Source organism: Lactuca virosa, chromosome 8, assembly GCF_052849685.1.
Source record: "Lactuca virosa cultivar CGN04683 chromosome 8, Lactuca_virosa_CGN04683_v6, whole genome shotgun sequence".
Classification (NCBI taxonomy): Eukaryota; Viridiplantae; Streptophyta; class Magnoliopsida; order Asterales; family Asteraceae; genus Lactuca; species Lactuca virosa.
Window position 1 is genome coordinate 164929549 of NC_136433.1, and position 12493 is coordinate 164942041.

Genomic DNA, 12493 nt, shown 5'->3' on the forward strand with positions numbered 1-12493 from the left:
CGCAACTATGACTAACATTACCCTAATAGATTTTATCTTAGCTACTGGTGAGAAGGTATCATCATAGTCAACCCATGGGGTTTGAGTAAAGTCTTTCGCAACCAGTCGAGCCTTGAAAGTGTGTACCTTTCCATCCATGTCGGTCTTCTTCTTGAAGATCCATTTGCACCCAACTGTCTTACGACCTGGTACATTATCAACGAAATTCCAAACTTGGTTGTCATACATGGACTTGATCTCGCTGTCCATTGCCTCTTGCCATTTGGCAGCCTCAGGGTTTGCCATTGCTTCCTTGTAGTTGGAAGGTTCATCCAAATTTACCAGTGTACTGTCACTGATAAACGTATCACCATCTATAGTAATATGGAAACCATAAAACTCAGATGACATTTTAACTCTACTGTAACGCCTAAGAGGTAATGACTCATCAACTAGTTCAACCAGAACTTCTTCCTCAGGTTGAGCCCTAGCGTCTTTAGAGGTTCCTTCATTGCTTGATTCATGAATCTCTTAAAGATCAATTGTACTCCCACTGTCCTCTTTACATATAAGCTCTCTCGCGAAAGACTCCCCTTCGTGCTACAAAGACCATGTTCTCACTAGGTCTGCATAACAAATATCCAAAGGACTTCCATGGATAGCTGATGAAAATATATCTCTCACTTCGAGGTTCAAGCTTATCGTGAGTCTCTTGTCTAACGAAAGCTTCACAACCCCAAACCTTGATATGTGCTAACGAGGGAACTTTCCATGTGCACATTTCTTGAGGTGTTTTTGCAACCTTCTTAGTTGGGACAAGATTAAGAATGTAGGCGGCAGTCTCTAAGGCATACCACCAAAATGAGATTGGAAGAGAAGATCGACTCATCATGGAACGAACCATGTCCAACAAGGTTCGATTACGTGTCCAAGACGACAATGCCACAAGCATGCTTTGTCTATACCATTAGACGAATCAATTTGAAAAACACTATTACATACATTGTCTACAATCATCACAGTTTCATACACTCCATCACAATGTAAAGCTTCAAAATAAAAAACACCATTTTTATAAGCATAAATAAAACCATTCTCATCATCAAAAGAATATCTAAAACCATGTTTAAACAATGCGTGAAAAGAAATGATGTTGCGTGTCATCTCTGACGAGAAGAAACAGATTATTAAATCTAATCCTAACCCACTACTAAGCACTAATCCATAAACTCCAATCTTGGTGATAGGTGAAGATCACCTATTCCCCATGATTAAGTTCATCCTTCCATGCTCCACATCCTCACTTCTTTTTAGCCCCTGCAAATCAAACCAAATGTGAAATCCACATCCTGTATCAAGGACCCAAGAACGAAAATATGATGAGTTATTAGATAAGATATTGTAAATATCTGATGAGGTTGGCTACACCTTGCCATCCTTGATATCTTGCAAGTATTTTGGGCAGCTTCATTTCCAATTCCCCTTGTCATTGTAGTAGAAGCAAGTGGCCTCTTTGGGGTCAGAGACAGGGGGAAGATCAGAACTAGATTTTTGGGTCTTGTACTTGACGGCCTAGCTTGGGACTTTCCCTTCCAGTTTTTCTTGGGAGGACCTTTCCTCTTTTTCCTTTTCCCTTGCCCTATGGCCAGAACAGGAGCACTAGAAGGAGTGGAGGCAATACTTTTTCCTTCATTCCTGCTTCAGCTGTTTGAAAGAGGTTGTGAAATTGAGACAAAGTAGTTTCATTATTGTTTAAATGATAGGTCAATATGAACTGATCATAACAACTAGGCAAAGAGTTCAACACAATGTCAATTACCAACTCTTCATCAAAATTCACATTCAGCTTGATGAGCCTATCCACGTATCGTTGCATTCTCTGAATGTGGCTACTAACAGACTCTCCCTCCTTCATCTTGCTAGAAATGAGGGACTTTACCACCTCGTACTTTTCCTGACGAGCTTGCTTATGGTATTACTCCATAAGGTACTTGTTCATCTCGTACGACCATTAATCCTCATAGTGCTTTGCAAATTTGGAGTCATTGTGGCCACCATGATGCACACAACTTTTGTGGCATCATTATAGTGTTTCTTATAGGCGACCATTTCTTCAGGAGTGGCCTTCTCTTCGTCGATCTCATCTAATGGTCTCTCGAGGACATATTCCTTGTCCTCAAAATGATGGGTCATTTTAATGTTGTGCATCCAATCATTATAGTTGGTGCCATCCAATTGCACCTTAGAGCAGATGTTCAACAAGGAGGAGTTGTTGGAGGAGGAGGAGGAGGAGGAACCATAAGCATCAGTTGGAGTAGACATCTTTAAAAGAAAGACAATTTTAGTTAGATAACAATAATCCTCAATATAACACACACAATGAAATATCAACGCTAAGATCCAACTAGATAATTCACAACTTAGAAAATGGATGTTGTAATCTAATTGCAAATTATATAAAGGTAGGTAAATGACGATTTACCAATTTCACCATCGAAAAACGAAATTTGAACGAATTAGGTTTTTAAAAGAAATTGTAACGCCCCGATTCTCAGGTATTGATTTAAATAAGAAATTCCTTGATTTCTAAGGTCTACTCGACGAGTTGGTTGCCCTACTCGCCGAGTAGCAGCGGATTGGTCCATGTATTTTAGTGACCTATGCGCCGAGTCCAAGAATGAACTCGACGAGTAGAAGCTGGCAGTCGAAACCCTAAATTTCAGGGTTTTGCGCCCTATTTAAAGGGTCATTGGCCTCCCCCAGCCTCCCCTTTACTGCCCCTTGTCCCTCTCAAACCCTAAATCGTGTGTGTGTGTGTTCTTTGGTGTGTTCAAGCTTGGAGGAGGAACTTTGGAGAAGGAAACACTTGGGGAAGCAAGGAAATCAAGGCTAGGAACTCGTGGGGAGCTAAGAGATTCATCAGTTGTCACTCTCTGGAAGGTATTAAGCTGTTCCTTTAGCTCATCTCTCTTTTAACCTCTTTTGGATGGGTTTAATGAAAGGCTCCCCATGTTTAAGCTAAGATCTGAAGTTGTAACTTCAGATCTGGACTCCCTTTGACCTCTAGATCCATAAAGTCATCAGCCTTGCCTAGTAGGAGCCTTCCCTCAAGTGTGAGACTTCATTGCAAGCTTAGTTTTTCCATTTAAGGGTCTTAAATCTTTGCATGCACGTAAAGTTTGCGACTTTATGTGATAAACATGCCCTAGAAGCTTGGATCTGTAATCTGGAACCTTGCCATGGCTTAAAAAGCGTCTGCATGGATAAAGGTCTGCAAGGACTCGGCGAGTTGGATAAACAACTCGGCCAGTCCGTTGAAGATGGCCATGAACTCGACGAGTTGATGAACAACTCGGCGAGTTCGTTGAAGATTGCCTTGAACTCGGCGAGTCGTTCGAAGACTCGGCGAGTCGGCTAGGGTTTCTCCCAATTCTTGGACACATATGAACTCGGCGAGTTAAAGGGGAACTCGACGAGCCAATCAAGGATTTCACGACTTCTCGAGTTCAGGAAGGACTCGACGAGTCAACATGGCTGTTGACTTTGACTGTGGACTTTGACTTGGACCAAGGGTTGACCAGTTGACTTCTGAGGGTATTCTGGTAATTCGGAGATTTATGAAAAAGGGGTTTTATGGTAACTATAGGTGGTGGAGTTCGTGTTGGTGATCCGGGAGTTGAGCTTTCTAGTTTCAGACGTCAGTTGCAAGGTGAGTTATCCTCACTATATCAACAGGGTCTAAGGCACCAAGGCCGGCCCTTATGGATTTGTATTTTGATTATTGCATAATATGTGCATTGTTTCGCATCCCGTTAGTTAGGATGGTGATATGATTATGCTTAGTGATCAGGTTCGGTCGATATCCTAGTTACAGGATTATGCTATGATATGACATGGGTAGGTCGGTGTCCTGGTTTAGGACGTTGCTATGCTATTTGATCTGTTAGATCGGTTTGTCTGTTATTATGATAGCCTATGAATGTATATGCACATGTTGTTTGATTTGAGTGTTGGGTTGAGGCGGTCCTGCTTTGTGTTGAAGGCCAACATACCCAGGGCGGTCCGGATAGACTACAAAACCCAAGAGGGTATGATAGTCAGACCGAATGCCCGGCGAGCGGTCCGGATAGGCTGAAGGCCCCACGAGGTGGTCCAGACGTGCCGAAGGCTCGGAGAGCGGTCCAGATAGACTGAAGGCCTGCGAGGCGGTCCAGTCAGGCTGAAGGCTCATTATGCTTGTTGTTTGGTTATATGTTATATGGCATGGTTATGTGGTTGGTATTTTGGGGGATAGCTCACTAAGCTTTCAGGCTTACAGTTTCAGTTGTTGTTTCAGGTACCTCTGGTGATCGCGGGAAGGCGAAGGCATGATCGTACCGCTCCTCTCGTTGTTATGACTTTTATGATTTGATACTGGGATACTCTGATAACTGTATTTTGAAAACAAACTATGTAATGACCTAATGGATTAAAATGTTTTTAAAAGTTTAAATTGGCTTGAATTTTTGGGTGTCACAGAAATTCCTAGATCTTTTGAGTTTCATTGAACTTTTCAATGGCATGTTTAATCTCGATTATGCTCTGCCATTTGTGACTGGGATACCGAGGATCACAAACAAGATGTGAATAACCATGCAAATTAGATTGGTACTCTCGATGTCATTTATCATCTTATTTTAATGTGTCGGTTAGCCACATGCGCTCCATTAATCAATGATAATTTTCGAGACACCCATTGCCACTCTTTATTTGTCTCTATTAGTGTGTCTGTTAAACACACGCGCTCCACTAACGACTTATAAAGTGCAATGTGAAATTTTATGGTTAGCATACAAATTCACATTTTCCTAAAATAACTAAGATTATGAATTAAAAAATAAATGTTTAGTTACCTTTTAACTCATTATACTTATTAACGAGAAATTATTTCTACTATCAAACTCGTTCGACTAACGACCCTCCAGAAATCAAAGAAGCGGTGGATGAGAGTGGACACCCATTCAACCGCCATTTTATAGGTAGTTTCCTTATACCCCTCGTATAGATCGGCTTCGTGAATGAGGCGTTCTAGGGGTTCGACTGACTTGTCTTATACATATAGTAATATTAGACTTTTAATGTTATATATAGTATAAGAGTGTATTTTTAAAACTTTTCAAAAATACTAGTTTACATTTTTTTTAAATTTCGAAAATTAAACATTTTAATTTTAAATTTAAAATAAACCCAATAATATTTGACATTAATTATTAAGTTCCATTAATATCTAAATTAATTATTTAACCATTTAAAAAATCAATCATATTAATCAAAAAATAATTAATCAAGTCAAATATAAATCTCATAACTTTAAGGCATTCATATTATCATGATATATTCAGCAAAATCGGATTTGGCAGATTTGGTCCAGATTTTCAGATCTGACCGAGGTCACGCCGTGAGCCTCATAGCTCACGTCGTAACCTGCGACTAAACCAAAACCAGTTTTCCTTTTCGATTCACCAATGTGCAAATAACTGAAAGAAAACCCTAGTCTCTGATACCACTGATGGTGAATCTAAGTTACAACTACAATGTCATAAGCGGAAAACAATCAAAACAATTCAATTGATTAGGACACATACAACCTAGTTTGATCTATGTCTTTCATCTATTAGCAACATACTATGAACACTAGCATACAAAAACTTTCCTATGAAGAAATTGATTCATAAGATAAGAAAACTAACCTTTAGATTGTTATTGTAAACAATCTTGTATCCTTCTTCTTCAAAACTTTGGTAGCTAGCACCACAAGCGTCGTGCCTCTGATGGTTCACACCCAAGGCTAGTAACTAAGGATTACGGAGAGGGAGGAGGAGAATTTCGGCCAGAAGTATCTTAGGGTTAGGAGTGCCGAAATTGTGAAGGCCAAGGCTCCTTATATAGGTGAGGTAGCTTAGATTCAAAGCTAGGGTTTAAGGGAGGAAACCCTAACCCCTTTGCTTGGTGACCAAGCAGCCCATAAGCCTCCATCCAAGAGCCTTTGGACGAAAATTCTAGGCACTCCCTAGAAGTTTTAGTCCAACCTCTTTCAAGGAGGTTCTAGAGCCTTTTCCTTAACTATCAATAAATTGCCAAACCGCCCCTGTACTATAGATTAATCCAATTAATTCCAAAATTAATTCGAATTAATTTATGACTAATTATTAATCAAATATCATAATTTCTAATTAATATATTATTCTCATAATATATTAACCAATTATATATTTCAATTTATTAATCAAATAATAAATCATTCTCTATATCTCCTACATAATCCTGTCCAATTTCTAGCTTTGAGGGCAACCCAAAAGGACTATGCTACTATCAATTCAAATTTATATCAATTATAGTTATGGGCTTAGACACCTAATCCAACTGTTATAATGTTCGGAAGGCGAGGTAAAGTAAACCCAAGATATATAAGACCATTCGAGATCCTTGAAAGGATAGGTCCAGTTGCATATTAACCCAGATTACCTCTAGAACTTAATAAAGTGCACAACGTCTTTCATTTGTCAAATCTTAAGAAGAAATGTCTTTCTAACGATACGCTCGTCATTCTACTTGATGAAATTCAGGTTAACCCTATGTTGAACTTCATCGAAGAACCTGTCAAAATAATGGATAGAGAGGTTAAACGACTCAAGCAGAGTTGGATTCCCATAGTTAAGGTACGATGGAACTCTAAGCGAGGAACAGAGTATACATGGGAAAGAGAAGACCAAACGAAGAACAAGTACCCTCACTTGTTCGAAAAGAAATCCATCGACAAGGTAAAATTTCAGGACAAAATTTCCTAAACAGGGGGAGACTGTGACAACCTTGAGAAATTTTGTGACTAGTCACCGTTAGGAAATAATAGGAAAATAAATGTAATAGTAAGCATTGTAATCTTCGATTTTTTTAAGATAATAAGAATCAGATATGTTGTTGCATTTATTTGCTAAAAGTCGTCCATTAGGCTCTAAAAATTAGCAATAAAAAATTTGTGACATTTTCCAATTCGGTTAACATACTTGGATAGTACTCGTTAACGTGATCTCAAAAGATATAAGATTCGTAAAAATCCGAATCCGAATGAGAGAGTTATGGATTTTATAAAAATAGAAATCAACCGCGTAGTTAAAATTAATTACGTCGAAACGATACTTAGAGATTGGTTGAGTTTTGACTAAAAGTACAAAAAGGAGTTTCGTAGTACTCCTCGAGATATAAACTTTAGGAAAAAGTTTGCCGAAATCGGGATCCATACGAGTAAGTTATGATTTTTATAAAATCATTAATTCTTACCCCTGTTGCGCTCGAAAATGAAAGTCAACACCGGCCAAAACAACCAAAAGAAAAGTTGTGGTACCCGTTGAGATCGTCACATAGATATAGAGAGGGTCTAGATTAGAGCACACACGTGGAAGTAATGATTTTTGAAAAATCTTTACTTACGCGTCAAGTGCGTGCCGCACACCTGACACCGGATTCGAACAGATTGCGAGTGACGTGGCTGAGTAGGGTGGGGACATGTGGCAACTTCCTGTGGAGCCACAGTGTTCGAATGCACGCCGCGTAAAGGAAAGGCACGACGCGCACCCCCAAAACTCGACTATAAATAGAGGGTTGTTTCATTCAATCCAACACACCTTCAAAACACTCATCTCTTTCTCTTTGGTTCGTATGTTACCTCGTGGAGCGGTTCTAGGAGTTCCGAGCTCGTCTCTACCCTACATTAGTTGTTTCAAACCCTAGAGTGAGTTCACGACCCCTATTTTACTATTTTAAAATATTTTCAGGGGGGGTGTACATGCTTAACAAATGATTTTATAAAAATATTTATTTTATAAATATTAAGTCATTTTTATAATAAGCTAGATGCCTTAGGATAGTATAATTATAGATATTGTGTCTAGATTTAAGCTATGATCTATGTCTAAAGGATATAATACCCGATAATCTTGGAGTAGGTATTACCTAGATGTTATAATTGCCAAATCCCTAGGAACCTTAAGTACTTAGGAGTTATGCTAGACAAGATTTATGATATACACTATACTTAGTTATTATGTTGTCCAAATATCTTGTAAATATATATATATAGATCATTCGATGATATATACCAAGGAGAGGTATATACAAAGATAATGTAATTACTATCCCGACATGATATCTTCCATATAAGTTACCATTCGACGTCCGATGAAGCGTCGTGATTAGGGATGCATTTACGGTCGTAGCGTCGATTATTGGGGCTCGCGTTAATACATTAAAAATTGTCTTAGAGCTTAGATTATCATCTACACTCATTTACTCATAGTCTCATATTATTGTTTATATTGTTTTCTAACTTGATTTTCGAGAATTTGGGTGATCACTTCCCTTGAAAGTTGAAAGTAGTTTGACATCCGTTTTTATGTAACTAATACTAGATCTTAGTAGGGAAAGCCCCTTTAGAATTGGGAATCATCAAGTCCAAACCAAATGACTTCCGGACCAAACTTTGATATCATGCTATTTTTGGACCTTGTTGACTTCAACTATGGCATGATGTTGGAGAGAAGTTTATTCGAAGCACTTCCAAACATGGTTTTTTAGGACCATGTACAACTCTGTTATGTTGTATCCATGTTAGTGTTTTTATAAATGATATTGCCAAATACAATACATTGTAATTCTTAAGTGGCATAATGTATGAGCAATGCTCTCAATTAAAAAAAATGATATTATATGTATTCCTCTTGTTCACATAAATTATCAATTCATGTGATATACATATAATTTAATTTTAAAAAAAATACACAAAACAGTTTGAGAGATACGTATAAAAAAAATAAAATAAAAAAATACAGGTAAGCAAAAACCCCGTCCATACACATTCTTTATTCATAAATTTTTTTGACGACCCTGTCTTTGTTTTTTTCACATAATTTAAAAATTGTAATAATATACTCAATTGATGATAACGCCATATGCAAATTCCAAACAATATCCAAACAATGATTCAAGATTTCATTATTTTATTCTTAAAGTCTTCTCTTTTATCTTCAAGATCACCTTTTATAAAAGCAATGATTCACAAATCAACCACCTTTCTCATTTTTTTTTTTAAATTTTATATAGACTCTAGTTGTGTCGACATTTAGGAATTATCCAATTTTACACTCAATCATCTTCCATTTCTTAACCGCAATTCCTTTCACAGAAATCCCAATTTGTATCATACGTTTAAACTCCGATTTCCAGAACACCCATCTCAAATTCTAACCAAAAGATCGTCTCTAAGTCCAAGAAAATGGTGGTGACGGCGGCGGAGGAGAGGACTTCGAAGAGGTACACCGGCGGGTTTGTGGATGAAATGAGGTCTGTAGCGATGAAATTGCATACTCAAGATCAAGCGAAAGATGGAGAAAAAGAAACGCAAGGAAAACCATGGCGTAAATGGGAGCCCACCATTGATGGGTATTTGAAGTTCTTGGTGGATAGTAAACTGGTTTACGATACTCTTGACAAGATTCTTGATAAAGCCGATTTTCCTGAATGTAAGTTTTTCAATCGAATAAGTTAATCTTCCTTATTAATTACAGATCCTTGATGCTTTTTTTGCGATTCAGATGCTGAATTTAGGAACACTGGACTCGAAAGGGCGGGAAATTTGGCGATCGATTTAGAATGGTTTAAAGAACAAGGTCATATTGTTCCTGAACCTTTATCACCTGGGATCAATTACTCGATTTATATCGAAGAATTATCAAAGAAAGATCCGCAAGCGTTCATCTGCCATTTTTATAACACCTACTTCGCACACACTGCCGGTGGTCGGATGATCGGAAGAAAGGTTTGATCATGGATGACTTTTATTCAGGTTTAAAAAATTAAAATCAAGAATTTAATTCCATATTTATTCTTCTTTCTTTTCGAAATTTAATGTAGGTTGCTGCAAAGATCTTGAATGGGAAAGAACTGGAGTTCTATAAATGGGATGGTGATCTTCCCCAATTATTGCAGAATGTTAGGGAGAAATTAAATAGAGTTGCAGAGGTAAGTTTTCCAAAATCAAACTCAATAATTTTCAACTTCGAGTTTTATACAAATCATACACGTTTTTTTAATCGAATTTTGAACGATGTAATGAAATTTATGTTGATTGTGTCAATTCGGAAACAATGGATGATAAATTTACCTAGTTTGACCTTCAAAGTCAAAGGGTGTTCTTATTCTTAATATGATCTAATGCATTTTCTCATGGTTTAATCAGAATTGGACAAGAGAAGAGAAGAATCATTGTTTTGAAGAAACCGAGAAATCATTTGAATTCAATGGCGATATTCTGCATTTGATATTGGCATGATCATGAAAGAAGCTTGAAAATTTGTTGCTTTTAATGTTCTTTGATTCTCATGTAAAAAGTGTAATTTCCAAATGTTTCTTTGTATATAATCTTTTTCTTGTATCAACGCTTCTAATAACTCAAATAACCAAAAAAATGTAACGCCTTCAATTTGTAAATCTATAATAACCTTTTATGTGTAAGTGGTTTCTTGGATTGTACGTGTTAATTTCAAGAAACGAATGACACTCATATGGAACAAAATTATATTGATATACATGATTTAAGATCATTAAAAGAACAAAAAAAAAAAATCCGTTTCTTGAATTTCTATTTCTATAAACATAATAAAGTGATAGTTTGTTTATTCATCAAAGGAGCTCATGAATCCACCTCTAAAACCGGCTCCATTGCAACCACCACAAAGAATCTCCTTTTTACCCCTTGCATAAATGAAATTTTGAAAATAAAATTTGAGAAAAAGAATCAATTTTCTTGAAACAAATCACATGATCTACAAGAATATAACCAAATACCTGCAAAGCCAACACAAACCACCAGCTTTGAATTGTCCATTGAAGTGATCTTTAGTGTTGACTCCTTTTCCTTCACATTGTGTACATTGTATTGCGCCTAAATTTGTAAATTGAGGGTTTAAATTACTAAAAAAATTAACCCAAAAAAGTAAAATAAAAAACTTACCATTTCCTAAAATGGAAAAAGGAACATTTTGTGAAAAACTTACCATTTCCATCGCAATCACCACAAACTATGCTATTCACCTTGGTGGTGCTTTTTGTGTCATCGGTAGCCTGTTAAATGAAACAGAAAATCTAAAGATTAAGATAAAGTTTCAAACTTTTATAATAAAACGAAAAGGGAATATCGTTTTTTGTTGATTATAATTTATAAAACTATACAAAGACCACATTATAAATCAATCAAGAGAATGATGGAAAAACGATGAAACCTTTTGGTAACTCCTTGTATTGTATGCGTTTACGTTCCAAGAAATCTTGAAAATATTATTTAACAATTTATGGTACCAGATTCTTGTTAAAATGTTGAATTTTTGTATAATTTTAACATTTCCCCATTGTTATTTCCTGAATTAAATTAAATTAGCAAGGATAAATGGGTAACGACATTGAATGATTTGTTTGAAATGGGAATACCGAATATGAGTAGGAATAGGAGCATGATTATGGTACAAAAAGAAGAATAAGAATGTTAAAAATTGAGCATAATATGCTTTGATTCAAAAGAAGCCTCACCTTAGCTTCCAAACTATGAAATCTTCTAAATTTCAGATTTTGATTAGACACCCAAATCACCTTTGGAGAATTAGGGTTCCCACCAATTAATCCTAAAAAAGTTTATCAATATCATTACTCGTTAGTGCCCACACGCCATATTTGAATAGATGTTTGAACGAATTACACACACAAAATACACTGAAACACACACACATGATGTTAGAAAAGAAGGAGAAAGCGAAGAATACCTGGTTTGTTTCGTGGCTTGTAGGAAGAAAGAGGAGTAAAACACAAAGAATTAGTCATTTTTAAGAGATTTTTGGGTTTAATTACGTAGAAATTTTAAGATTTTGATGGGAGTGAAGAAAGATTGATACTTTGGCCTGCAACTGAAACCACTGTGCTGCTACATACGTGGGTTTTAGAGACCCTTCTTTCTCCTACAAGATAAGCTGCTCCCCTTTAAGAGGATATTTTAGTTGTTTACAGAAATTGTCCCTTAAAAAGTCTTTAATTTAATAATTTGTCTTGTGGAGCCAAAGTGAAGGAGGTTGCTCATGCCATTTCACGTATAAAACCCTACACCGGAAAGCTAGGGGTGTTTGGCAAAAAAAAAGTTTATAGTTTATTAGCTTATAAGCTAATAAGTAAGGCTGAGGTAACTTATAAAAAAATGATTTGTTAGAGTTTATCCACCGGAATAAATTATTTTTCATCCAAACATTTTTGTAACTTATACTGGTGTGGAACCACTAATAAGCTAATAAGTTGTTTTAATAACCTTGGCCAAACACCCCTTAATCCAACATCCACCCGTTCTTTCTGGTGCAAATATAATTTTTAAATTTTAGAAATTGAATACTGCGGTTAATATAACGTGCGGTTATTCGGTTGTTTTATGTGGTTTGATTGCATT

The 12493-nt window shown here is 36.5% G+C and overlaps 2 protein-coding genes across 3 annotated transcripts; one reads left to right on the forward strand and one right to left on the reverse strand.

The window, feature by feature from the left end:
* Positions 1 to 9068: 9068 nt before the first annotated feature.
* LOC145132466 (heme oxygenase 1, chloroplastic-like) lies at positions 9069 to 10524 on the forward strand. Its single transcript, XM_079067248.1, has 4 exons — positions 9069 to 9533; positions 9606 to 9829; positions 9925 to 10032; positions 10250 to 10524. Exons 1-4 carry the CDS (start codon positions 9287 to 9289, stop codon positions 10340 to 10342), a joined length of 672 nt encoding a protein of 223 aa, XP_078923374.1. The 5' UTR covers positions 9069 to 9286; the 3' UTR covers positions 10343 to 10524.
* A 51-nt stretch (positions 10525 to 10575) lies between these two features.
* LOC145132467 (protein BUNDLE SHEATH DEFECTIVE 2, chloroplastic-like) lies at positions 10576 to 12079 on the reverse strand. 2 transcript variants are annotated; one of them, XM_079067249.1, is made up of 5 exons: positions 11826 to 12079; positions 11596 to 11687; positions 11067 to 11133; positions 10858 to 10954; positions 10576 to 10773 (listed from the first exon to the last, which is right to left on the reverse strand). In XM_079067249.1, exons 1-5 carry the CDS (start codon positions 11881 to 11883, stop codon positions 10686 to 10688), a joined length of 402 nt encoding a protein of 133 aa, XP_078923375.1. In that variant the 5' UTR covers positions 11884 to 12079; the 3' UTR covers positions 10576 to 10685. The 2 variants fall into 2 exon arrangements, with proteins under 2 accessions (XP_078923375.1, XP_078923376.1); XM_079067250.1 differs by having other exon boundaries at positions 10576 to 10764; positions 11826 to 12074.
* Between the last annotated feature and the right edge of the window lie 414 nt (positions 12080 to 12493).